Source organism: Macrosteles quadrilineatus, unplaced genomic scaffold, assembly GCF_028750875.1.
Source record: "Macrosteles quadrilineatus isolate MER2022 unplaced genomic scaffold, UCM_ALF_1.0 Scaffold_2__2_contigs__length_208266976, whole genome shotgun sequence".
Classification (NCBI taxonomy): Eukaryota; Metazoa; Arthropoda; class Insecta; order Hemiptera; family Cicadellidae; genus Macrosteles; species Macrosteles quadrilineatus.
The window spans coordinates 182,510,550-182,538,086 of record NW_026542595.1 but is presented as its reverse complement, the minus strand read 5'-3'; the positions used below and the strand labels follow the sequence as shown (position 1 = coordinate 182,538,086).

The 27,537-nt window shown below is 34.5% G+C and overlaps 3 protein-coding genes across 3 annotated transcripts in view; 1 reads left to right on the top strand and 2 right to left on the bottom strand.

Moving 5' to 3' along the window:
* LOC128986509 (1-acyl-sn-glycerol-3-phosphate acyltransferase gamma-like) overlaps positions 1-27,537 on the top strand; it is a 114,753-nt gene that overhangs the window by 66,204 nt on the left and 21,012 nt on the right. The window lies entirely within an intron of this gene.
* Positions 2,401-5,113, bottom strand: LOC128985196 (multidrug resistance-associated protein 1-like). The gene is made up of 4 exons (XM_054404581.1): positions 4,937-5,113; positions 3,774-3,950; positions 2,972-3,085; positions 2,401-2,406 (listed from the first exon to the last, which is right to left on the bottom strand). Exons 1-4 carry the CDS (start codon positions 4,982-4,984, stop codon positions 2,401-2,403), a joined length of 345 nt encoding a protein of 114 aa, XP_054260556.1. The 5' UTR covers positions 4,985-5,113.
* The window catches only part of LOC128985195 (ATP-binding cassette subfamily G member 4-like), a 38,364-nt gene continuing 23,361 nt past the window's right edge, over positions 12,535-27,537 (bottom strand). The window contains exons 3-13 of the mRNA XM_054404580.1: positions 24,451-24,568; positions 23,492-23,681; positions 22,896-23,041; positions 22,513-22,751; positions 21,727-21,846; positions 20,025-20,146; positions 18,808-18,976; positions 17,112-17,212; positions 14,685-14,840; positions 13,602-13,910; positions 12,535-12,951 (exon numbers count right to left, since the gene is read on the bottom strand). Of these exons, the coding sequence (XP_054260555.1) occupies positions 12,838-12,951; positions 13,602-13,910; positions 14,685-14,840; positions 17,112-17,212; positions 18,808-18,976; positions 20,025-20,146; positions 21,727-21,846; positions 22,513-22,751; positions 22,896-23,041; positions 23,492-23,681; positions 24,451-24,568 (1,784 nt within the window). The 3' untranslated portion in view covers positions 12,535-12,837. The remainder of the gene's footprint in view (positions 12,952-13,601; positions 13,911-14,684; positions 14,841-17,111; positions 17,213-18,807; positions 18,977-20,024; positions 20,147-21,726; positions 21,847-22,512; positions 22,752-22,895; positions 23,042-23,491; positions 23,682-24,450; positions 24,569-27,537) is intronic.

Here is a 27,537-nt window from a genome sequence, read left to right as displayed (position 1 = left end):
GATCAAAATGTTCAATCGGTGATTCGGTTCCAGGTAAGATGCACGTAAGGTACTGTTACTCCTAAAGCTGCTGGCTGGTGTATTAAATGTGTATCACACATTTTAAAATAAAAACAAAGGCGCCCGGAGGAAAACTCAGTGGTGTCACCGACGGAGGGTTAAGAGTGGGAAAAGGTAAATGGTATTTAAAAATTTGGAGACGATTGCTTCAAAGAAAAAATCTCATATTAGGATGAAACATTGGTGTCGGGTTTTGTGATTTTTGTATATCTAATATCTACTGGACTCAAGTAAGCTAGCTGGGCTCAATTCTTACAACAGAATTTCTTACCTCCAAGCTGGGAAATATATTGTATCTTGGTTCTTTGTCACAAAACCAATGGAGAATGAAGAATGCCCACAGTAGAAAGTACAAGAAAATGCTAATTTTGGCTGATAAAACATCTTGTAGAGCCTGAAAACAATGAAATTTTTTTTTCTTATACTTAAAATGTTTTAATAATAAAAAAATAAAATAGAATGAAAAATAATTAAAAGTTTGGAACGTTTTTCAACAAAACAATTTAAATGCCAATGCGTAGACAAATAAACTAATTCTGAACCTGCGGTTCTGAATCAAAAACCGTTTCAACCGGGTACTGTAGGCCTACTTTATTATTCTGTGAGTAGGATGGACATTCAGCTGCATAGGCTAAATACTCCTGCTCTTTGGGTCAAAAATTAGTATTCACTTTAAAACTGTGGCGGCTGGTCCATAAGGACTTTGGGATGGAGTCCTCCCATTTTTAAGACAAAAGTAAAAATAGTAATGATTAACTTAAATCTGATTTTTATTCCTGCATTTGAATGTACATAACAGTTAGCAGGGTCAATATTTTTAGGATGGGTGATAATATGTTTTTGCAACAGGTAGTACGCGGGGACTCTGTAGATACTAGGCGAAACTCCCATATAATCTGCATGGGACTCCCATATAAAACTTGACTATCACGCACTGTGTCAGGCTGCAATGCAATAGCTATAGATAGTTTGGGACTTTAACTGAATAAATGTTCTCAAAGTGCTTTTATTTCACATTTAAAAGATTCTAGGACTGCGGAATGCTTTCAGCAATAAGAGTTAGCAAACCTCACGAATTAACATATTTGTAATAGTAAAATATCAAATTGTCAGCTTATCATATGATGCATTTCAAATAGAAATTTGTAAAAGAAAATACTTTTGGCAACAACAAAAATTTAATTATCCTAACATTTAAAATAACTAAAAATGTATCAAATAGGCTACACATTTTTGTAGTTATTATTAATCTATCACAAATAAATTTTAAACGGATCAAAACCAAGATTTTTTTAAGGACTGCTAAAAAATATGGGAAACCAACCTTGGGTCCCCTTGTTCACAGATCAAAAACTGCCACTGGTATTGACGAAATCAAAATTGTGCTCTAAACTCATTTTGGGGTTAAAATTTCAATAAAATCTTCACTATACTTATAAATATTTCCTGGCAAAAAAAAACCTTTACAAACAAACCATAAGCTTAGCAACTAAATGATCATTAATATAAAAACTACTTCGTATGATTTACTTAGGCCTACTAATTCAAATTAATCCTATTTAAAACTACGGTAAACATGATACTTACACTATTTATGTACAATCTGGCGAGTGAGTAAATACGGGGTGTATAACAAGCAACTAAAACCAGACTGCACAAAAAGCAGGTATAAGAGGCTCGGATACCTCGGCTTTTATGACGCAACACCAAATTTAAAAGGGTTCCCTGAAACAAAATTGTGTGTTAATCAGAAAATATTTCAAAAGCAAATGTAAAAGCCCTGCAGGAAGATTTTGAGACATTTTTAGGTCTGTTGCAGAACAAATTTTTTGTTCTCTAAACTGTGTTCTTCCTCAGATCAAAAACTTTGGAACTCTTTCCGTTAAAAGTGTTTGATTTGAATTTACTTGATCAAAAAAGTTCCATAATGGCGTAAAAAAAAACAAGAAAAACAAAAACGAGCCTTTAGAATAATGTTTTTTTTAAACTGTTGCTTTCAGAAAGAGTTCCCTAAAGATGTTAATACATAGTTACATCCTCGAGATGAGAGCAAATCGTAACGGTTCGAATGTTAGGCTACCGTATGCAATTAGTGTACAGAAGCGAATCCAGAATTTATATTTGGGAGGGGATACCCACCAGTGAAAAGAGGGGTTCGGGGGTTTCTCCCCCAAGAAAATTGGGATTTTCTGTACTGGTTTAAAAATAATTTTAAAATATTTTTTTGTGAAAAATACACTTTATCTGGTGTCAAGTCAGGTTGTTTTGGATCCGCCTCTGATAGTGTATACTTAATGCATTTTGCAAATTATGTATGTGATAAGCTAAGAGTATCTTAAGCTAAACCTGTAGAATGTATATGTTTTTGCAGTAATTTTTTTTTTAATTGTTGTTTTCTTTAATTTTTAAGCTATACAATTTATATTCTAAGATACCTACACTTTTTATAAGTTTGTTTAAAGGTTCTTGTAACAAACAGGAGGAATTTTAGTGAAAATACTGTTTCGATATGGCTCACTGAATCGGTTCACATCCTGAAGGTAATTTCCATTAATATTCTGACAGCAAAAATTACAGAGTAAATCCTTGTCGCTAGTACCAAAAGTCATGATAACTAAAGACCTTCGGGATCTTTTCTATTCCTGCAGTTCCTGCTAGAATCTTTGCTCTTATGGCCTTGAAGCAGTAGGAGGGTTTATTTTACTAAAAAATTTGTTAAGTACTGACTTTGCAAGTAGATAAACAATAAGAAAAATACAATAAATTAAACAATAATTAACAAATTAAAACCCTGACCAACTTCATATTCAATCCGAAATTTAGGCCATGACTAGAAGAATAATGATGAAAACTTAAGGTAGAGTAACCTATAAAACCAATAACCAAGTGCAGAATGAAAAATAGTACTTACAAAAATCAAAAACTGTATCACCGGAGAAATAATTTCTGCTGGATAAGTATTGTTATTCAGAGCAGAATGTATAAACTTGATGGTGATGACTACCATCATCAGAGCTAAAACAAGCTGAAACAGTAAAAAAAACTTGTTAAACTTAATGCCAAGTAAAAGTATTTTGTTATCATGAGGAAAAATTTTATCTTGTTGGAAAAATTGATTTGCGTTTACACTGGGGTTTACAACAATTAAAAAGCCCCTAGTTTTGCCAAAATGCTTTCAACATTTTCTAGCCTAACAGAAATTTTGCTTTCCAAGAGAATTTGTAAACATATATTTATAGCACTCGTTAAAAGCCATGTTTACATTGGAGATTTTAACTGACAACACCTGCGGTCAATTCTGAGGTAAACACAAATTTGTACATAACGGCTTAGGTGGAGGACTGGCCCCTTAGATTAATTCTGGCGTTAGACAGCCATCAATCATGTCGTAAAACATTTTACAGTAATTTTTTTAGAGAAGATCCTTTTTCCTGCCACTCGGAACAAGATATACTGCCCCACCCCCTTCCCCCACCCACGAAAGAAGGGAATTCAATTAACTTAATTAACTTAATTGATCCATAAAAATAAAAAAAATCTACAAAGATTATTAGATTAATCCATGGACAATGGAGTTAGCCTACTAAAAAAACTTTTTACAAGAAAGATTTTTTTTATTTTCTTGGCTATTCTAAAATTGGATTCATAGGCAATACCTACTGTAAAAATCCTACCTGTTAAATCATATGCAAGACAGAAAGAGTTAAACCTACAATTTTGGATAAGCTGAGCCATGACCATGGTATGTCTTTGTAGAAACATTGCCGGATCCACCAACAGTCGAGAGGAAGGAGAAAGAGCAGAAATAGTCCCGGCAACAAAACTAGAACAGTCTCCTCAAAACACGGAGTCAAATCCGGGACATCAGAGTGCCAAGTTAAGTTAGCATCCTGGAAAAAACACACAATATTAAACAGACCACAATGGAGTTGAACTATGTTTGTATCATTGACTTTTGGATAGCCTACTGAAGTAGCATAGTAATACCATCCATGAGAACCAGCTGTTGTCAATTGTTTTTAATAAGAACATTTAAGCTGTGGCAAAACTTTGATATCCGACTCCACTGTATTATGCTTAGTTATCAATTCTTACAATCATTAAAGAACGTTTTTTTAGTTTTTGGCAAGGCTAAGTTTATTGATCGAATTGATAGGTACTTCTACTCATATATGTTCCATAATACGAGTAAGATATCAATGTTTTGCCTAAGCTCTTAGAGTAATCCAAAATGCCATGCAAACACAATATTATGAAAACCGTAAAGTGTAAATGAACAACCAACAGGCTTACTTCAAGTACAGTATCAAGTAACTAATTTGTATCAAGGGACATGGTCCATCACAAAATAGCAATAGCAATGAAAAAATGGTGCAAATACAAATAAGATGATGATTCAGTTATAATTTTAAAGGTTGCCTTGCACTTTAGTTTATGCCCCCACATTCATTCGATTGAAATTTTTGATATAGGCCTATATAAGTTATTCGATTAAAAAAAAACTATCGATAAATTGATTATTTATAAAGTTTGGTTAGTTATGTAAGTTAATGAGTTTAGATCAGAGTATTCCGAGACTTACATAAGCTTACAGTACTTACATGTATTACGACAGTCAGTCCCCTTTTTTGATGGAGGGTCTCTGAGAACCCAATATGTGATCTAAAAACAGCTGATAACTTAACAACCGATGCTTCATTAACTTAAATAGGGATATTTATTTACAATTGAATGAAATAATCTATATAAGGCCTATCGATAGTTTTAATCGAAAATTGCAATCGAATGAATGTGGTAGGCCTACGTAAACTAAAGTACAGAGATTTAAAAATATTTATACTAAAAGATAGCATAATAACTTAGGTAATTTATTTACCCAAAATGGAGAAGAGCATAGACCTAGTTCATCTATATTGTAAATCATGTTGTTTCTGAAACAATTAGAAATTCACTTGCACGAGCTACTTCCATCCAGGTTTATGGGTTATTAACAATCATTTTAAAACGTTCACAGATTAATCATCTATTTAAGTAGTTGGCCTAACTAACTAATCCGCCGGTATGATGATAAGAGAGTAAAGAACTGTAAATCTTATTCTCTACTCTAACAGTTAAGAATGTATAGAATGAGTAGTGAGTATTTATATCTACAGTTGTACAAACACTTTAAACTAAATAAACAAACTTAAACTCAACTTAAAAGTTCAAATAAACTAAATAACCTATACAAACTACAGTGTACAGACTCAGCTTCAGCTGTCAGCTCGCTTTGTTTGTTTATCTCACAAAGACAGAACAAACACAAACACAATAGCGTTCACAAACAATAAACAAAAACAGCTGTTTCAGTTAGCAACAGGTGTGGAGGTTGGCAGCAGCCGGATAACCACTCTACGGAATTGAATCACTTACGTTAAGCATTGATCACTAACTTCTAAATTTACTTAAAATGGTTTACAATACCTGCATATAGTAATCCTTTGTTGCTGAATTTGGCAACTAGTTTCGGTTCATTAATGAACCATCTTCAGGCCTCAAGATGTCAAGTAATCACTTCATTCGAAGATCGTTAACAACCAGAGCTCAATAAATAAGACATATACAAAACACGATACACGGAACGGACACACATTACAAAAAACACGAAAAACACGAAGGGACATTGACAACCGATCGTGACCGGGCTGAAAGTCTAGACTGGTGGTCAAAGTGGTCTATGACGTTTGTCTCTGTCTTCTTATCACCGGTGCTTCTATAACATATTATTAAAATGCTCACTAAATGAGTAGTAACATTTGCTCATTATAAATATTTTCAATTTCTTATAGATGTCTTAGTATTATTAATTTCCATAATATTTTTAGGCAGAGAATAAAAAAAACCTAATACCTGCAGCGGTGGGGTTTTTTTTTATTACAAAACTCTAAATTATGCCTCTGACTGAATGGCTGGGTAGTTCCGATGCCGAGTATTATAATTATGTGTATTCATTTCACATAAATGTGATATAGTTCGCGACCAGCAAGATTGGGTCATAGAAACGGGGTTATAAAGTTAAAATTTTTTTCAAAAATTAGGGTTTTTCAAATACCTATTGACCAATACCAAAAATTGAAATTGCCAATTATTACTGAAACCATCATGTAAAAGCTTAAAATGTCGAAAAATTTTGTATAGTAAACATTGTTTTACAATAACTAATAAAACGGTATATAAAAAACACCAGTGCTTGTTTATGCTACATTTTGATCAAATTTTTAATCGATTTAATCGATATTTTTAACTTGTATACTAATATTGTAAAATTAAACTCTCATAGCCTAACCTAACTAACCAAACCCACTGATAATGAAAAAATCTAATGAAGGTTTAAAAATCGAAAAAAATAGTTCTGTTCATGAAATAAAATTATAAACACCTCAAATTCTAACAAAAGATGTACAGTTTTAAGAATTAATCGCATTCGAAGCAAAATCTTTGAAAAAAAGGTAGGTAGTATCACGGTGGAATTAATTTCTTCTACATTAGCTGAGTAGGTACAGTATTCCAAATAACTAAATAAGTATAGGCCTAAGTAGTTTTAGCATCATCATATGTAAATATTGGAAGACAATTTAAGTAGTAGAATGCGGTAGTATAGCTACCTGGGGGACATAAAAACTGTGGTATAATTGAAACTAGTGGTCATCCAGTGGTCAAAAACTCGACCAAAAATATGTAATGAACACGCATTGACTATTACCTACTGAAGTAGACTTCCTATCAATATAACCATCAGCTGTCGTCAATTATTTAATTATAAAACATCGTAATTGTGTGACCCATACAGAATGCGTGTCTAAAATTCTATTTTCTACCTTATTTTTTGTTTCTGACGAAGTTGATGGGTCATAACAGTTGCTAACTTATAGCTCATAATAAGTAATTTCAAAAGTTGACTTGGTAAAAAACATTGTTTATTCGACAAAAATTTGTAATTTAGATCAGCGCAATCTTTTGATGTGGCTCACATCAACTACGACGAATTTAATTTTAAAAACTGGTGATGACTTCAACATGGGGATGGAATGTCTATTTAAGTCCGTACTGCAGCAAGTCAAATGTACAGACTTCACCCCGAGCTGTAAATAAGACATGTGATTGGAATTTCTTCCATTTGTTTTGAGTTTATGTTTATATATCGTTGTTATTTCGTCACCAGCATGGTAACCCACAAGGACCGATGTAAATTTTTAAAATTTCGAATTCATTTTTTGTGCTTTTTTTGAGTCTAGTTTAATTTATAAAGGGATTCTGCACACCTACAAAAAATATCTTTCTAACAGTATGCGTAGATTTTCCTTACAATCATTGACTTTATACTACGATGCACATGAGCTGAGAAAAAAGGTTTTAAAGAAACATATGCTTGCCTATTAATATATAGATTTAGTTTGTAAATTGAATGAAAACGCAAATACCCTAGTAGCACAAATATATATTAAATACATATGAATAAATGTATTTAAAATCTATTTTATATATCTCAAGTGTGTATTAATGTCAATTTTATATGATATTTAAAATATATTAAATATATAAAAAATATGTTTTTGAATCTATTAAATATTAAAAAAATATGTTCCAATAATATATTTTAGTGAATAATATTTAAATAAAAAATGTATTTAATATCTCTTCCAAACATCCCATGGGGCCTAAACATAAAAACACAAAATAATAAAGATTTAGTATGAAAAACACAATTATCAGTTGAGTAAATTGATTAAATAGTTCATAAAAACAAATTTTGAAAAAATTACTGGATAAAATTTTTTCATCCCGGGTGGGTCTCGAACCTGGGTCCTCCGACTTATGAGCCTCCTACCAACGCCTCTTTCACACGACGCGGCGCGCGCCGTTCGGCGCCCGCCGGATCCGGCGTAGGGCTATGGGAGTATATGAGTCCTTTCACACTATGTGCGGCGCGCGCCGCGCGGCGAATTCGCCGCACGGCGCGCGAGTTACCGCCGGATGCACCTTCAGCCGGACGACAGCGCCGGACGCCGCACAATTCGGTGAAGGTGCATTGGTTCTTATGGGAGCTTTCACACGTTGCGGCGCGCGCCGCACGGCCCAACCCCTACGCTGTCTCAATTTAGGCAAACTATATATCGTATATATCGAAATTATATATCGTTTTATATATCGGATTATTATCTCGGAAATTATATATCGGAAAATAATATATTTATTAATAATATACATTAAGTTATTACAAAACATATATTTTTATGTTCATCCCATGCAAATCGGCCAACTTAAAGTATCAAAACAAAATTTTTCCTTTAATTCCTAGAGGAGAATATTTAGTATTAAATTAATAATTTAGTAATTTATACGCAATGAAACTTTTTTTTAACTTCTAGAATATGGACGGATTTTTACAAACGATGTGTCAAAATTAAGTATTTGTTGTGTTACACGCCCCCTTTCACCAATTCCTGTACTAAAAGCCCTCGGGCTTTGCCCCTCAGGCCATCAAAATCCCAATGTATATCTTATGAAGACAAGATTTTGTTTAGTTAAACAGACAAATAATTTGTATTAATTACAGCTGTCCATAGTACACACATGATACACGCAAGAGTTTTCGTTTTCAGTTTCGATAGATGGAGTGGAGTGAGCGTTCGTTTTCAGAGTGAGTTCGTTTCCAGTTTCGATAACTGGAGTGGAGTGATTGGTTACATTATCTTTGAGTTGACTCTCACACGTCAACGGAAATTGTGACAATTATTCGTAAAAAAACTCCTTTAATATTTTGCAATTGCTCAAATTCGAGCAACAGGTGCACTAGTTTATTATATTTAAAACTAGCCCATTCATTTTATTTGAACTTCTAAGTGGAGTATTCATTTAAAAGCCACAACTGGACAGAAAATAATAAATATTTAGGAGTGCCGTGCGGCGCGCGCCGCACGAAACCGTACTAGTGTGAAGACACACGCTTGTCCGGCGCAGCGCCGCGCGGCGGACGCCGTACGGCGCGCGCCGCTTCGTGTGAAAGAGGCGTTCTGAGCTACTTGTGACTGTTGTTAGCCTTAGTTTTCAAATGGTGACAGAGTGGCCCTCAGTTGCAATGGTTGCAATACTTGAAATATTTTTGATACTACAGTATAATATGATTCTGTTAATATGTTTTGGCATCAAGTAGTTGAGTTGAATAGTGCTGTAGTGAATAGTGCAAAAAATGCATGTATAAATTGATAGACATTATGAAAAACAAAAAGATGCAAATTATTTATTTGTTAATTATAAAAGATTATAGGATATATATTCTACAAATATAATATTATTTTATTAATAAAAAATATCTGACGTGTTTCAAAATATATTTATAAATAATTTAAATATATAATATAGTTTCAAAAATATTTTATATATATATTTAAAATATTCTCAACACATAATTTTTTTAAATATTTAATAGGAAAAATATACATATAAATATGTATATTATAGATTCTATACTTGTTTTATCAATATATATTATGAATATATTTTATATATTCAAAACTTATATTTAATTTATATTTTGCATTGCTTTTTGGTAATATTTTAAATATATATTTGAATATATCAAACTATTATTAAAGATATATTATATTTATATTATTATATTTTATTCGAGGTTCTATCAAATACAACTTTAAATATATAAAATATTTATAAAATACATATTTTTGCTACTAGGGTAATAGTGTAAACATTAAGTCACCTAAATGTTTAAAAATATACATTTATCTTTTAGTTTAAAACATCTATCTATTTTTAATCCTAATCCAAACATTAATCAGTTCAAAATTGTAAAAAAAGATACTAATACCGGTGGTATTTATTTTCATAAATCTTTAGAATCTCTCGGGAGCAGAACCTGTACCTCTTACCTCTTAACCTCTGCTCTTTTTGGAAGCCCAAGGGAAATATGAAAACAGGAATAGGGCTATGTTAATCAAGTACCTCTTCAACTTGTTGAACTTGTTTATATTACCGAGTTACCTATTAAATTTTATTAAAAAACATAACTAGTAGTTAAAACTAGTATTTAGGGAACAAAATAAAACTGACAGTGTAAAGCTGTCGCTGTCAGTTTTATTTTAATAATTTTTATTAAATATTATTGAGTAAAAATCCAACCAGGCAGCAAAATTTACAAATTAAAATCAGTGAAAATCCAGTGGAAATTCTCCTAGTCTGCAGGTTTGCTGCGGTGGTGGTATTTTAATATGCTATGTGGTACACAAATATTGTACTGTATAGTCATGACAATATTTTGTAAAATTTTCTTTGAAGCCACTGAGGCTGCTCTTAATCATAAGCATAAGACCATTGACTATATAACACTATAAGACTTAGTGTTAACATATTAACTATAGTCTTAGAAGGGAAAGAAACAATCCATTAAACACTTGCGGCGAAACAATAAATAAACTACCGTATCTTCGCTGTAAGGTTGTAATGTTTAATTTATTGAATCAATTTACACAATTTACAAATACAGAAAGTAAAATAAATTTAGATATTTCTCATTTCCCTTTTCCTATTTAGAAACCCTTGTTCGGTAATAAAAATATTTTTTACTGGTGGATTTGATTTTGTCTTAAATTTAGCATTTGCATCCCTTATTTTCCTGCTGTGCTTAGAAACGCTCTCACGGTCACCTACAGTTCCACAAAAACAGAAAAATCTTCTCACAAACCTTTTTAACCTTCTGTACTTGGACGGGTGCTTCTTTTCGATTCTTTGTTCTGAATGTGTTTTTCCTTTCTTCACAAGAGTGCTATCATTTGTGTTTGGTGCATTATAATATCTATGAGTTTTCAATTTCAAGTGATCATTAGAGGTTAGCAAATCACCGTTTTCATTAATATTAAAAAATGTACCTTCAGAAAAGGATTTTTCTCTTGAGTTTCCTTTTACCTGATGGTGGCTATATTTTCGTGTATTTTCTTCATAATCTAAATCTTTAGGATTAGTAGTTACGTGCAAGTCTAAAACACAACAGTTCTTTGTGTCATTGTGTTTGAAGGATGATAAGGATGAGACTTTTTTTACCAGTTGAGTCATTGATTGACCAGCACAAAACAGAGGTTGCTTCTCCATGCTTTTTTTGTATTGTATGACACATGTTGGTTGGATGTATTTAAATTCAAAATTTTCGATATTAATGCTTGGCTTCTCACATTTAATCATTTTGGTTTTCTGATCAAACAATGAATTGAATGATTTTCCACAGCAGCTTCGATCCATATTCATTAAAGCTTTGAAAATATGTTCTTCAGATGGTGTGATATCTTTCAAACACCTACTTTGAATCTTTGCTGCTGATGCTTTGTCTTTGTCGCAAGCTGAACATCGAGTGAAATATTTACTCTGATTCTCTTGTTTTCTTTTTATATGCTTCTCCACTGGCTTCCCTCTCCTGCTCTCATCTCTTGAGCTTTTGTTTTTAGTAACTACCCATATCCTACTTTTTCTCAAAACTGGTTTTATATTTGAATACTCGGCTTTTTTTATTTTAGGCGCTTCATTTGCATCTTCATATTTTATTTGCTTAATTATATGCCTTAACCTTCTTTTCTCTCTATCAGTTAGTTTTAGATTGGTTTCTATTTTATCAAGATCAATTTTAACAAGGTTTGGGGGTTTTCTAAATTTTTTCTTGTGTTTTTTTACAACTTGTTCATTGTTTTCTTGAAACATTGCTGAGAAAACGTTGTACACTTTATTAACCTCTGGAATTGAATTGCTTGAGATTAAATGTCTGAAGTTTATCCAAGAAAACAAATCATTATAAAAACTATCCTTGAAGTCATCTTGATTCTTCCTTGAAGAAGAGTGTTTACTGAAGTGAACGTGATATGATTTAGCTGCTGGTTTACTTCTCATTCTATCAAAATTTGATCTTCTTATAATATTTTTATGTAATTTTAAATAATTTTCAAAATGAAATGGGTTAGTTTTGAAATTGAATATTTACAAACAAACACCCATCTCGCCATCTGTTACATTTCAAACTGATGTGCTCTTTCAGCTCTGGAATTGCAGCAAGCTTTTTTTGTAGGTCATACAAAGAGGAGATATTTTGTAGTTTGATGTTACATGTTTTTATTGTAAAGTTAATCTTTAAACAGTGTTAAAATAAAACTTTAAAAATTCTTCTTGATATGTTTGTTTTATAGATTACATTACTTTAAAACCAATTTTTGACTTTAGGAGAAATTTCACAAATATTTCTTACCCTATAACTTTCTTTAAGAAAATCATTATCTGACAGTGTTGCATTACAGGGGAAGGAAAATGGTTTAGGCTTAGTCACAAGTGAGGAGGGGTTTAAAAATTACAAACATGTTAGTATAATATGTGGGGCCCCTCATCTACTATATAATTACAACATTAATATTAAGTTAGGTTTAAACAAATAATAACTTCAAATAACAGGTAAACATGTTTAATGTATACAAAATATTTAGAAATATAAAAATACATAACAATTAACATCACAAAGATAAGGCATGTGATAAAAGGACAGTTCAATTTCCTAACCTAATTTCTTACTTGAGAACAATAAGCACAATAAATATACATACTGGGGGCTAACTTAAGAAAATAAACACTAAATTAGGAACCTACTAGATGGAGCAAGTAAAGAGCACAGTTTCCCTTGGTAAATGTTTTTGATTAACTTGGTAAGATACTCCTTGGTGATAAAATGAGATCTGATTGAGATATGCGAGGCTATGTCCTCGCAGATAGGCTGAAGTGGGACTTGATGAGACGCCCGATGTAGCTGAGAGCTCCGAAGTTCTGTGTGGAGGAGAGTCGACTTCGCAGTAAAATATAGGAGATGATCTGGAACATTAAATGGTGAGCAATAAATCGTTTTAATTCTATAAAGTAAATATGATATTCTGTGTTAAATTACACTATTATAGAACTATAAATTTCTCCCCTTGTCAAGTTATCGCCAGCAGTTTTAAAATAAAAATGGATGTAGATGACGTGAGCCACCGACAGACGATGCAGGGTTTTCAACTGTAAGTCAACTGATAGGATGACTTATTGTAAGCTATATCATCCGTAATGCTCCAACTATCTCGGCAACAAAGAATAAGACAAAAATATAATTTTAAGACACTAGCGCAATCTATGACTAACTCATAGAACTATGTTCTTTTTTAATAAAAAATTGGTGACAGCTGGTCCATATATGTCTATATGTGTACTTTCTTATCCATCAGTCAATGGTTAAGCTTCAACTTTCATCATCTGACATTCAAAAGAAACCTCTTGGTTATTGTTTCGTCTAAAAAAAGACTTAGACTAACAACCCAAAAGTGGCACGCACTTCACCCAGAATTTAATTGTTTTATGTTTAAAATATGCCATTAAAGTTTTGCTAACATAGGCCTATAGGCTACACTACAGTATACTTACTTTGTTACAAGTGATTTCAATTTCACAAAACATAGTTTATCAATTCTCTAACAACAAAAACTCACCTTGAACAAGAAAAAGAAAATGATCAAAGCGCAAAAGTCTATCCAGTAGTTGACATCCTCCATGCCGACCTCCTTGAGCAGAGCCCGAGGCTCCCTCAGCTGGCAGTAGATCTCCGTAGAGGGGCAGTAGAGGGTCGGACGACCTTGACCGTAGAGGGAGGCTACGAGACCCTCTAGGGCGTAGCGAAGATAGCTGAAGTACATAGCTGCTCGGATGAGGGTGGGAATCAGCTTACTACCCGTACCTAGGCCGTAGACTGACAGTAGCATGAAGGGAACAGAGAGTGCTGGGCCGACAAAGATACCATTCTGAAACAATATATTGGGTGTAAACAAAGGTTGGCAATGAATAATTACTTTACTGTACATTATTTCTGAAAATAGTACACCCCCTCCACCCCCCCCCCTTGTGGTCCCTTTGTGGTGACCCCCTTGTAGCAGTTGTTTAGTATGGTATCTCTAGCAGCAATGGTCAGTGCTGTCTTGGCGAGGGAAATTGACGAATTACTTTTTTGCGATGGTCTAGATATTGAAGTAGAGTGCTTCACAAGATGAGTTTTTACCATAAGACTGAGATGATGGTGGTAGTAAAAGGTGTGTGTTGTGTTGATGAAGGTTTGTAAGATTTGCTAGGTAGAAACTGCAAAAGGAATATACATTTTTAAGTGATGTGTATAAGAGCTCAAACCTGTTACTCAATCCTAAAAATTTGGACTGACAGAACCAACTCAGTGCTAGACACATTTAAACAGTTATTCGCTTAACCTTAAGCATAGACAAATAGAATAAATATAGACTGACAAGGAAGGTTCCGGCGCCCACCGCTTGAAGTGCCATGTAGTTACGGCTCACTCCACTGCAGGCAAAGAGCGCAGGAGACGTGGATGTAACCACCAGATGCTGCAGCGGTGTACGCCGTAACTATACACACCAAACCTAGCTGTGGACGCCAAAACTTATGCTAACAGCAGCACAGCAGACTGTCTATATTTATTCTGTTCGTCTATGACTTAAGTGATGCAGATAATTTTATCATGAACTGGACCCACAACGAATATTTCTAAATAATTTTCACATAATTACCACAATATTGAGACGAGAGGCGATTGCCAGCCCCAGACTCTCTGATATGATTCCCATCATGAGACAGATGACGCAAAACTTGATGCCTCTTTCCCACTCCAATGGCTGATCCGTCAGGACGTAAGCAAGGGCGATGTATATACAGCCCAAGATAATCTGAAACATAATAGCGTTTGACATTTTTTTCTGGTAAACCTAAGAACTTGTGTCTTTGAGTTTGTTTGGAAATAAATATTATCATATTGCCAAGTACTGCAATAGGAATATTTGAACACAAGATAAGTATGAAAAGAGAACCCCAAGGAAATGGATATTGATGGTAAAAGGAGATTGAGCGGAAGATCTGGGAGAAGAGGAGGAGACGGATGTGGAGAAGAGAAAAGCAAGAAGATGGTGGAAAGGAACTGTGCGATAGGTGACGATGGAGAGGCCTAGATGACTCCCAGATCAGGTAATAGCCATGGGAATCCCGCTTAGCCTGCAGGTTTGATGAGATGTGTGTAAACATATTTCTTGGATACTTCACCCTCAGTTAAATTGCTAAAATTGTTGCCTTTTAACCAACACAAGTAGACACACACTAATTAAAATGAAATAGCAATCACAAAGCGTTCAGTACCTGATGGTTTGAACTCAACCTAGTACGATTTTAGAACCCCCCCCCCCCCCCCCAACTCAAACCAAGCACTTATCTTGTAAGCAAGTTAGGTACCATGATGGAAGGAAAAATCATAGGTGTGCTATTCCCACATATTCTGACGTCACTCGGATTGCAAACAAAAGATCATCTAATTGTAACTGTCAAATAAGTATGTATTTGTTTTGATTTGATTATTATTGTTTTTATAATAATAATACCCCCGCCGCAGCAAACCTACAGACTAAGCGAATTTCCATTTGACTGATTGGATTTACACAGAAATGTCTACTTAAAAATATAGCATTTATTCCCGATTTAAATAGAATTAGTTTAACAAATACTTAGGTTTGCTGCATCAGGGAGGGTAAAACTGTTTTTTTTTGTAAAATGTTAATAGTTAGTAAGAAATAAAAACATTTTCCAAATTTGATCAAAATATGTTCATAAACAAGCAAACTACAACAGTTTACTCATTCTCCAAAAGAATAACATGGGAATTTTAAATTTACAATTTTTTGGAATTTTTTCCGTAACCATTAGGCGTATAATAACGCTTCAATATACTAAATTATTTGTTTTTTTAAGCTCTACAAAATGGTTTGGAAATAAATTGCTAAATTTTATGTTTTTTGGGTCAAAAATGGGAAAAACCTATTTTTACCCCATAAAACCCCCCGTAAACACCCGTTCCCATGGTCCGATCATGCTGGACCGCGAACTCGTTTGAATAAACGTAGGTTTACACGTTTATACCAAATTTCATCAAAATCCGATCATTTTTGCTCGAGTTATCGTGCTGACGGACACATATATATATATATATATATATATATAAATATATATATATATATATATGAATTTGAACGGATTGTGTTTTTGGCCTCTAGGGACCTAAAAACGAAAAAAAAAATCGGTCCCGCGTCCAGGTCTTACCATGAGTACTACGGTAATAGCTTATTCCCTATATGGGAAATTCGCTAAAAACAATAACAACCAAATCAAAACAAATACATATACTAATTTGACAGTTACAATCATGTGATCTTTTGTTTGCAATCCGAGTGACGTCAGAATATGTGGGAATAGCACACCTATGTTTTTTCCTTCCACCATGGTTAGGTACCATACTGGTTTTTAGCTTATATCTTGGCACCACAAAAATAATATAGGTACCGTTACTACTGTTGGCACTGCATGGAAAGAAATGCACTTCGACCTATTAACCTTTATACAATGGGTATCTATTACACCCCTTATTGGCTCCAGAGCCACCTAGGGTGTTGGAACCAGGAGTAATTGGGTACTTTTAATCAGGGGCGCACCGACGGGGGGAAGAACAGGACCCCACCCAGAGGGTTTTCAGGAGTGGTCCATAAAAGTATTGAACATTCAAAATTAACAGAACACAAAAAACTACATTGCAATCGTCAATTGCGGCCGATGTTATGCAGTTCGGTCGTCATTAATTCCAGTGTTTGTCCGAAACATTAACCACAGCAGACTTCGGTGACTTTCGGTGTGTGGTTCGGTTTACATTTATAAATTTGTAATTTATTAACCCAGTAAAACATGTTTATCAATTTTAAAAAAGCTAAGTTTTATAACATTAAGTTTTATAACGTCTCAGGTAAATAAAAACACATAGTTTTATGTACCTAATTTTTGAATCCCCGGGCCCCCCTCCCCCCTGAGGGGTTTTACATACCCTCCAGAAACCACGGATGCCCCCCCCTAAGTAAAATCCTGAGCGCCACTGCTTTTAATTATCTAAAGGCTTGCCCACTAACCTGAATTGGTATCCTTGATACAGTCGCAGCAAAAAAGTAAGCATTGAGTCCATACCACCTGTTAAAGTGTTCTCTTTTCAACAGTTTGACTTCTTCTGGAACTGAAACAAATTTATAGCCATAGTCAAAATTATGTTTCATTGTATACTCTTTTAGCTGCAGTCTTAGCTATAGAAAATTTAAGGGAAAATTAAATTCCCCAACAAATATAATAGAGAGCATTAAACTTACATAATTGTCATAAATTGCAGACTGTTTTGGTTTGCTCAGTGGTTGTAATGCTAGCCTTAAAATCTAAGGTTACTTGTTTGATTTGAAGGAGGATGGATTCAAGGCCCCACTAGAAAAAGCAGGCCATGCTGCAGGATCCATGACGTCACACTAGTGGATAGATTTCATTGATAAATTCATTGCAATAACCATTCCCATATGATTTAGGTAAATAAACAAGCTGGCTGTTTGTAAGATTTTAAGGTAAGAGTTTAGTACAACTATCCACTACTGTGACGTAGTGTTGCGCTACCCGTGCTGCAGCATGGCCTGTTTTTTGTAGTGGGGCCTTGATGGATTCAAGCACGTCAACAACAACAGTGTTTGAACAAATTTCTAACAAGAAATACTATATTATGGTAATATAAAATACCCCGCCGCAGCAAACCTGCAGACTAAGCGAATTTCCATTTGACTGATTGGATTTACACTGAAATGTCTACTTAAAAATATAACATTTATTCTCAATTTAAATAGAATTAGTTTAACTAGTACTTAGGTTTGCTGCATCAGGGAGGGTAAAACTGTTTTTTTTTTTGTAAAACGTTAATAGTTAGTAAGAAATAAAAACATTTTCCAAATTTGATCAAAATATGTTTATAAACAAGCAAACTACAACAATTTACTTATTCTCCATAAGAATAACATGGGAATTTTAAATTTACAATTTTTTGGAATTTTCTCCGTAACCATTAGGCGCATAATAACGCTTCAATATACTAAATTATTTGTTTTTTTAAGCTCTACAAAATGGTTTAGAAAGAAATTGCTAAATTTTATGTTTTTTGGGTCAAAAATGGGATAAACCTATTTTTACCACATAAAACCCCCCGTAAACCCCCGTTCCCATAGTCCGATCATGCTGGATTGCGAACTCGTTCGAATAAGCGTAGGTTTACACGTTTGTACCAAATTTCATCAAAATCGGATCATTTTTGCTCGAGTTATCGTGCTAACGGACACATATATATATATATATATATATATATATAAATATATTTATATATATATGAATTTGAACGGATGGTGTTTTTGGCCTCTAGGGACCTCAAAATGAAAAAAAAAATCGGACCCGCGTCCAGGTCTTACCATGAGTACTACGGTAATAGCTTATTCCCTATATGGGAAATTCGCCAATTCCCTATATGGGAAATTCGCCAAAAATGTCAAACTCAAAAACACTACCAAACTGTCAGTACCAGCTGTTCCATTAGCCTGGATCATTTATTTTTTAAAGCCCAATCAATGATCATGAACAGCTGGGTCCAGTTTCCAACCTTTAAAGCTACAATTCCTTTCACAACTGTATCAGATACTGTATAAAAGTTGGCGAGCACTTTTTTTTTTTAGTATTTATTTAGGGAGCTACATACATGTAATGAGGATTTTAAAAGATCATAGTTAAAAAAAATATTCTTTAACTTACAATTCAAGAGTGCGGGTAACATGGGAATGTACATGAAGATTATGATTGTGACAAAACAAAATCCAAAGTTGAAGATTGTTTTTGATCCGTCATTTCCCATCTGGTAGAACAGACCTCCAATGATGAGACCTATGAATACGTGCATCACAGCCTTGAAAAGTATGTAGCCCTGAAACAAGCAACCAAATTCAATAATCTATTTTGATTACGTACATTTTTATCTCTACTGTGCAGAATTTAGTCTATATTCTACATTTACCATTTGCATACATAATACATAATAATATAGAATCTTTAGAATCCATTGATTTGTTTTCCTATTATTGAAATTTGATTCAGACGCATGCTTCAAAGATACCTCATGATGATTAATTTTGTGAAGGAATTCCAAGTGCTTATCTTATCTATTATATCTTACTATAGAAGAAATGTCATTTAATTTACTTATGATATGTTGTACCTATGTATTTAACTAAAACTAAGTCAATGTATTTTTAGCCATATCAATATCAATAAATAAATAATTTTCTTTTCAACAATTTAACAGTAATTAGGAGAAATCATATTAACTTTTACTTAAGTGGGAGGATAAGTGATCCCTGGCTTGCCCAAAAAAAGTTGGGAGATTAGACTAAGGTATTTTTTTAAATTGTTTAACTTAGTTTTCTCTCTTACTAAATGTCACTGGAAAACCTTTGATTATCACAATAAAAGTAGAGATCTCAGATGTAGCCTTAATGGTTCAGGCAGTTTTAAAATAAAAATGACCAGAGTTGAATTAAGCCAATTACTCATTTCTTCCTAACAGGCCAACTTTAAAATGATCAGACATTAAAAAACGATGAGACCTTAAAAAAATGATGAGACCCATCCCCTCCGGTAAACTTTAATCTTTTAACTCAATTCAACTATCTTCGCAAAACTAAGCGACAAAATATTATTCATACAACATCACGATCTGCGAGTGGCTTATTCAACTCATGAACTGGTCCATAGAGATGAGATGTCCACTTAGTATTCAAAAGATAATTAAATAACCTTCAAATAAAAGAGGGTAACAAATTTCAAATATATAATTTTAGATTGTAAGTAGCACGCTCTGATAGGGACTCATTCAATAGATGTTCTATTGGCTATGTTCAGTTAAATGTCAATAGTTAAAACTAAAATCAAGTTATGAGTATAGCTGCAGATACGTTGTTGATCAAACTACTCACAGCCTCTCTCCAATGTTGTAGGAAGGTACGATACATGAGTATCCTGAATTGTAGCCAACCCGAGCTATCAAAGTCATACAGGTGTTTCAGCTGGTGGAGCTCTTCTCTTGATAGTTTGATGTCTGAAATTTATTTCATAGTTAAAGCCATTCTAAAACAGTGACGGGTCCGGGATTTTGTTTTGAGGAAGGTCAGACAAGAGATTTGGATGAGTTGTTCCGGAGCTGGTAGGAAACGAATACTGAAGGGTAAAGGAAAAAATGAACAATTACTATGTCATATCCTGAATTGGAAACTCTGTGATAAGCAAGAGGTGTTTTTAAAAACTTTTATTAATCCTGTATGTAGTCAAATATGTTATTAACACATTCGCTGAAATCTTTAAACAGGCGCTCGCCAATGGCGGCGAGGCCCGGGCGGAGCCCCGACGCGCTAACTGAATCAGCGATCGCTATTGGTATTGAAATATCTCAGTAAGACGAATCACAAAAGAGCAGTGGTGATTGTTCTGCGTTACTCCGAAAGTGGACGTAGTTCACTGAAACACCCAAAGGTAGCAGCACTGCCTGGATCAATAACCAGAGTCTTTGTAATACGGCTCGAACTGAGAAAATCCCCGAAAACGGGACAAAAGCATTGCCAGACGGGATTTTACGGGCAATTTTTGTACCAACCTACACCAGAATAACGCTCGCATTATAAGCTACAGGCTGGTAAAGATTACAACGTTCCCCGACAATGGCTGAGCTCACATTGAAACAATAAACATGACATGGCGCGCTCCCCCACCCGTGTACCCCCCGCTCCTCAGCTGAGATGCGCGGGGTCCACCGGTGGACCCGCCGCATCGAATGTGTTAAAATGTATGGCAATATTTACAACAAATACTTAACAATAGTATATTGGCCGTACTTACGGCATATTTGAGGAAAAAAAATTGGTTAAGGAATTTTTTTGTGAGGTTGGCAACCACGCCTTACATTTTCTTTTCTACGTCCACATGGATCTCAAGTCTGTGCATGGAATGTACCAAGCAAAAAACGGGGGAACTGGTATAATGTACAAGATTGAACTATACTGTATCCTGGATGAGAACACACAACATCACTGTTTTGGTTTTGCAGTCCATCCCACTGCTGACTTGACCACGGACTCTCCAAATAATATTTGTACATTCAAGACATTTAAATTACAATGTCCATCCAAGATCAAGAGCAAAGAGCCTTTAAAATGCAATAAAAAATTAAACCGTACCATTTCAATATTATTAACTTAATTTTCCATACGCTTTCCTATGTATATCGTTGTCATTGGCTACAGTATGTAGCCTATATCACAAGCTATTATTTTAATTAATGAGAAAAGCCTTAACAATTGTTCATGATTATATTTAAAGAATATTAGAAAGGAAATTTTTGAGTTGGTGGCTCAGTCGGTAGTGCCATGGACTTCCGGCCATGGTTCGGATCCTGGTACCTGCTTATACATACTTATGCTTGCAATACTTATGCTTATTGCTTGCATATGGTACTTTTATTATTACACTTCACCCTTGTAATGCACATTCACACAGATCCGTAGTCTATGTGGACAGGCAAATGCAAGGTTAAAACCTCTTAAAAAAGAAGACTATGTACTTCCAGTATTTGTGTATAAAAATGTACCCAAAGTTATGTTTTACTATAATCTTCTCCTTACTCACCCTCCACATTAGCATCTTGTACCCTCAGTGTCTGGTTCCAGCGATAACATCGTCCGTTGTCCACAGCCATCATCATCCTCTCCGTGTGGTCTCCATACTCTCCGCTAGACACTTCGATCACTGCAGCAGAAAAGTCCTGCTTTCATGTTATAAAAACAATGTGTTGAACTATTCCTTTGAGGTTAACTAATGACTTGTGATTTCCAAATTATAGATCCTTTGACTGATTATAGTCAGACCAATCCAAGGATTGTCCTTATCCCTTAATTCAATAAATGAATTCTCTGAAGTTATGTAAAAAACCATCCAAAGCTAGAGCCTTGTTGAGGATTCAAGATTCACAATGGAACACAGTTTAGGAATCTATATTTTAGCAAAATTAAATTTATTGTTGAAGACAAAGTTTTCGGAAAATGCTGATACAGTATAGGTAAATTATTAATAGCTTGTTTTGCAACAATAATTAAAAACAACTCAGTTCAGTAAAATATTAATAATTCACTGCAACCAAATCATTTCTCGTTCATTCCGAACATGATGGCCACCTCTTTCAACTAAGCTTGCTCAGTAAATTACTTACAAAGCTTTCATAATACTTAATGCTGGGAAAATTGTCTATTTTGGGTCAAAAATATTTGTATGTTTGTATTATCCGGCAGTACTCCTTTTTTTACTAATCAAGTACCGACAATTATTTTTTTTCATAATTAAATGTTTAGTATCCATCCCCTTTTCACAACAACCTCACAATAACAATTTACACAGATCCCTTATTCTACCACTCACTGAAGTCAGCAGGGTTGTAATGTTTGGGACAGTGGAGGCCCAGGCTCGCCAGGAAGGGTACAATGTCTTCTCCCCGACCTTGGAACACACACTGTCCCTCACTGACGATGTAGACATGGTCAAACTGAGAGAACAGTCTGGCACTGGGGGTGTGGATACTGCAGATCACCGTGCGGCCCCCGTGAGCCAGGTTCTTCAGCAGGGAGATACACTGTGAGCTGGACATGTCATCTAGACCTCTGCGGAACAAGAACATATGTTAGGATATTGGATGTGAACCTTGAGAAATTTTCTCTTATACAAGTGTTTTTGAATTTGGATTTTATGATTAAAGCCAGGTACTGTCCGTACTGACTTTTCTCAACTTGTTTATGATTACTCACGTAGTGGGTTCATCTAGGAAGATGACAGGAGGATTGTTGACGAGTTCCAGTGCGATGGACACTCGTTTGCGCTCTCCTCCCGACAGACAGCCGGTCAAAGTCTTCTTGCACTTAGTCAGTCTTAGGAGCTCTAGTACTTCATTGATCTGGAGGAATAAATATCAATAAATAATGTAGATAAATGACACACATAACAAATAAGTATAAGGTAAGAAATTTGGAATGCAAAATTCACAAGTTTCCTAAATACACGTACGATAAAGAAAAAATGGAATAATTCAAGAATAAATTGAAATGTGACCTAGCAGAATAAATTAACACCTAAATTGGTCTACAGTATCCAACTAACCATGCAGGAAATAATACTACGCAGTGGAATTTACTCAAGCTTGTATACAGTACAAGTAAAGTACATACAAAATCTGTATAACTTCCAGTGGTGTAGTGGAGCGGGAAATTGGGAACGGTTTTTCACTCTGCTCTTTGCAAATAACCTATACCTACTTAAATTTACAACTGCACCACTGCTAAGGTTCTATATTATATCCTTCATTTATTAATTACATCTGAAAAAGAGAACACTTTCAAACACTGACCATCTCAACTTTCTGTTTCCGCCGCACTGTGTAGCCTAACTTGAGATCAGCAGCTATCATCATACTCTCCATCACCGTTAGTCTGGGCTGGAGCAGATCTTCTTGCATGATGTACCTCGACATCTTGTGGAACGTCCTCAACACCCGTGGCTGTCCGTTGATCATGATGCTGCCACTGGCATCCCCACTTCTGTAACAAGTTTATCACAATCACAATCTAAAAGATGGCATCAGATGGATCAGTTAGTTTTCACAACGTATAAATGAAGCAGGTATCTGGTAGCTCTAGGACACACTTTTCACATTTCTCTTGTACTCGGTACCCAAAAACTATGGGATTGAAGCATTTGAATGGTATTCAGCCAAAACAGGTCATCTTGCTTGCCCACTTTTGGTACTGATAAGGTATAGCCAATTGTCATTATTGAATTTTTAGAGGCAATGTAATGAACTTTATCAACATTATATTGGTAACACTTTGAGATTTACATATGCCTGATTGTCTGCAATATCATCCTTAAAATCAAGTTTTGAAAAGAATGAAATGGAATGGACAAGATATCGCACTACTTTTGGAAATTAATTGAGTGCATTTACTTTTAACTCAAAGAGAGAATTCACAAGGGAATTGAGTTTGTAGTGATAGAGGGAAAGGAGACAGAGAGAGGTGTTGAAGAAGGTGGAGGTGAGATGAAAACTGATGAAAGAAGAAAAGGAGTGTAATGGTAGATAAAAAAAGAAGAGAAAGGTCCTATAGCCCTATATATTATATTCACTTTGTCAAGTTCAGGTTGGCCGACTACCTTGAGGCCACCCCTATGATACCTCGCTGTGTCTCGCCCTCAGGTAGTCCCGGGTCCGTCGGCCAACCTGAACTTGACAAAGTGTTGAGTTGGCGCAAAAACCCCAGGAATGACCAGTATGGAAGAGGGTATGTATGGATTTGAAAGTATACTGACTTGTATCCTGCCAGGACGTTGAGAAGGGTACTCTTTCCAGCACCAGATGGTCCTAGGATAGCTGTCAGTTGACCAGACTTGAACAGCCCACTCACACTGCGCAGGATCACTTTAGAGCCTAAACACAAGGAATTTCATTGGCAAAGAGCATTTTTGAATTATTTATATCGTCAACAGTTAATTTCAAGCCAAACACAACACATAACAACACATCCTCTGAAATAAATTAAGTTCTCTGTCAAAAAACATTTTACTCAAGAACCCTGAAGGAAGAAAATCAAAAATCAGTGCGGGATCAAAAAATGTTATTTTATTATACACTAGACTTCTCGGTGCATAAATCAATTAACAACTCAGGAGAAAAGCATTTTTTAGGATTCATCCGAACAAATGAATCCTACACCTTGGAATTGTGGTTGATTATTTTTCGCGAAATAATAGGTTGGAAGTACAGTAGTTATATTACACAACATGTAAACATCACAACATGTTCGTCCTGTAGTCACGTTGTCCCATGATAGTATACGTGACTACCAAAGTCACGTTAGTCGTGATGCCTTATTCCTGAACATGCTTGTATTTAGTGTTCGACGTATAAGGATTGTTCTGTCCGACCACGATGTTCGTGTTTTGTGTGTGACAATCCCTGGTATTCTATCCACACACTCATACTCACTGATTGATTATACCGGGTGTCCCAAAAAGAGTGGATCAAAAGTAAACTTGCATAAATACTTTATTACTAAAGATTAAAAGTTTACTTTATATACACCTTTTTCCTTAACTTCATAAGTTTTTCCTACTATTGTTTCCCCGCCTAATCTCTACATGTTCTCCGCTATTTAGTCAAAGAAAGTCAAGTCAATGTTCCAGCTCTGACTGCAAATTGTCGTGTATTTTTTTCCAAAGGCTTCCCTTATCTTTGCTTTAAATTGATCTATAATTGAGATGAACGAGCGATAGACACACATGACCTTTCACAAACCCCAAGACCTAAAGAAATCACACCACAGATTTTATCTTTATAAACCATTCAATACACTGTGCTTTCAACTGCAACTCCATTTACTATATTGCAGCTTAATAAAAAAAAATTCAAACAGGCTACAACAATGGAACAGCTGATTTCTGTTGAAGGGTACCGACGAAACTCTAAGATATCAGCTTTAAAATTAGCCATAGTTGACTTTTCTATGACCTTTGGTAACACGTATATTAAGCTGTAGATATGATCCATTATTTTTGGGACACGGTGTATATTTAGTACAATAATATTTATATTTACTCAGTTGTGCGTATTTATTATGTATGGACTTCCACACAGTGTCTACATAAGTTCAACGCTCTCTCCATACAATTCACTGTCAATGCGTTATGTTTGTTCGTGATTGTTTACCTAGCAAAGATGTTTGTTTCGGATGACAGCAGGTTTGTCGGCACCGGGATAACAACCGTGTCCTAACTCCTAATCTGCATTTTGCTAAATAAACCATAGTTATAGTCTAAAAGTCTTCCAAAGAGCTATAGCTTTACTTGACTTTTAGTTCAATCACAAAGTAGTTAAAAATAATAACAAATATTATCGTTAAGTAAAAAGTTTCAATGCTGTAAATTTTTATCTCGAGAAAGCCCGTGTCTACGAATGTACAACATTATTCGTTTTTAGGCAGTTAAGAAAATAATGTCATCGAAGATAGCAAAAATGAATATTTTTACAATGGTGAGTTGATTTAACAATTTAATATAAGATAGAAATACATATTTTTTTTTTTATTAAATGTTTTGAAAATATGTTATTTTTTGTTGGGTTTGTACAAAGAAACATCTTGGCTGAGGGTTTAAAAACTTACAATTATAATTTTAAATGTTTGAAAGCATGATTCCAATTTGTTTTAAAATTTGCTTTCTAATAAAATTGTTTGTAAATTTTCACACAATAACACTAGAGAGTAATCATATTGTAGCCTTAACGTATAAAATTAAATAAACTCTCATAAAATAAAATACTCTTGGTTTATTTTAATGAAATACTTATAACTAATGTTAAGTATATTGCCGATTTATTACAAGATCGTTGTTATAATTTTAAAATCCCGCTTGATCCCAAAAGCATTCAAACTTCAAACACTGTTAAAACACACTGTGTGGTAAGACAAATTTCACCTAAAGCTTTATCTCTAACTGTTCTTTAAGCAAAACACAAATTAATCCATTTTTAGTAAAAGAATAACTGTAACATTTTTATCAAATTAGCCCCAAATTATAAGGTTGACGCATTATCTCAGAGTGCCTGTAATCAAGGCAACGCTGGCATTTGTTCGTCTGTTGTGAAGTTAGTTTCGACTAAACGCCGGGCACTAATCCCGCAAAATATTCTTGTCCACATGATTGTAACAAGTCATTTGGGATTGTACGTTTTCATTACGATCAAAAATGCATTTAAATCTTTTGAAATCCTATCTAATGTCTCTTAAGTAGAAAAAAAAAAAATAATAAAACTAAATCTACTAAAATTAATTTCAAACAAAGTAATTAAATTAATGTTCTTTATCAAAGATTTCTCAGCAAGATATGGAATTTAATTGTGTTAAGTATTGTAATGTTCAGTTTTGGATTTGTATTCGTAAACAGCATGGCTGTTGCAATATTATTTTATCAACTTGGAAGAATACACTATTTGTTTCAATTTTATTTTCAGACTATTTTCTGCATATCCTTATCAGCCCCAACTTTAGCGCACAAAGACAAGATGCCAGACATTAGCAAACTGCTTGACGATAAAACCTTCGACTTCGCTCAAAAACTGCTAGACCACATCAAAGACTCGAAACAAGACAAGAAGTACTCCAAGTATGAATCCAAACCAGCGAAATTCGAGGTGAACTTCGAAGTGTCTTCCAAAAGAAATTTCAATGACGTATATGAAGATTATGATGACGAACAAGAAGATCATCATGAGGATCATCACGAGGAATATCATGATGACTTCCATGACGATGACGATGACCACGATCATCGTCCAAGTCACCAATGTAAACCTCCTCCTAGAAATCGCAAACCCAGCGGAAGACCTAATCGGCAAAGCTG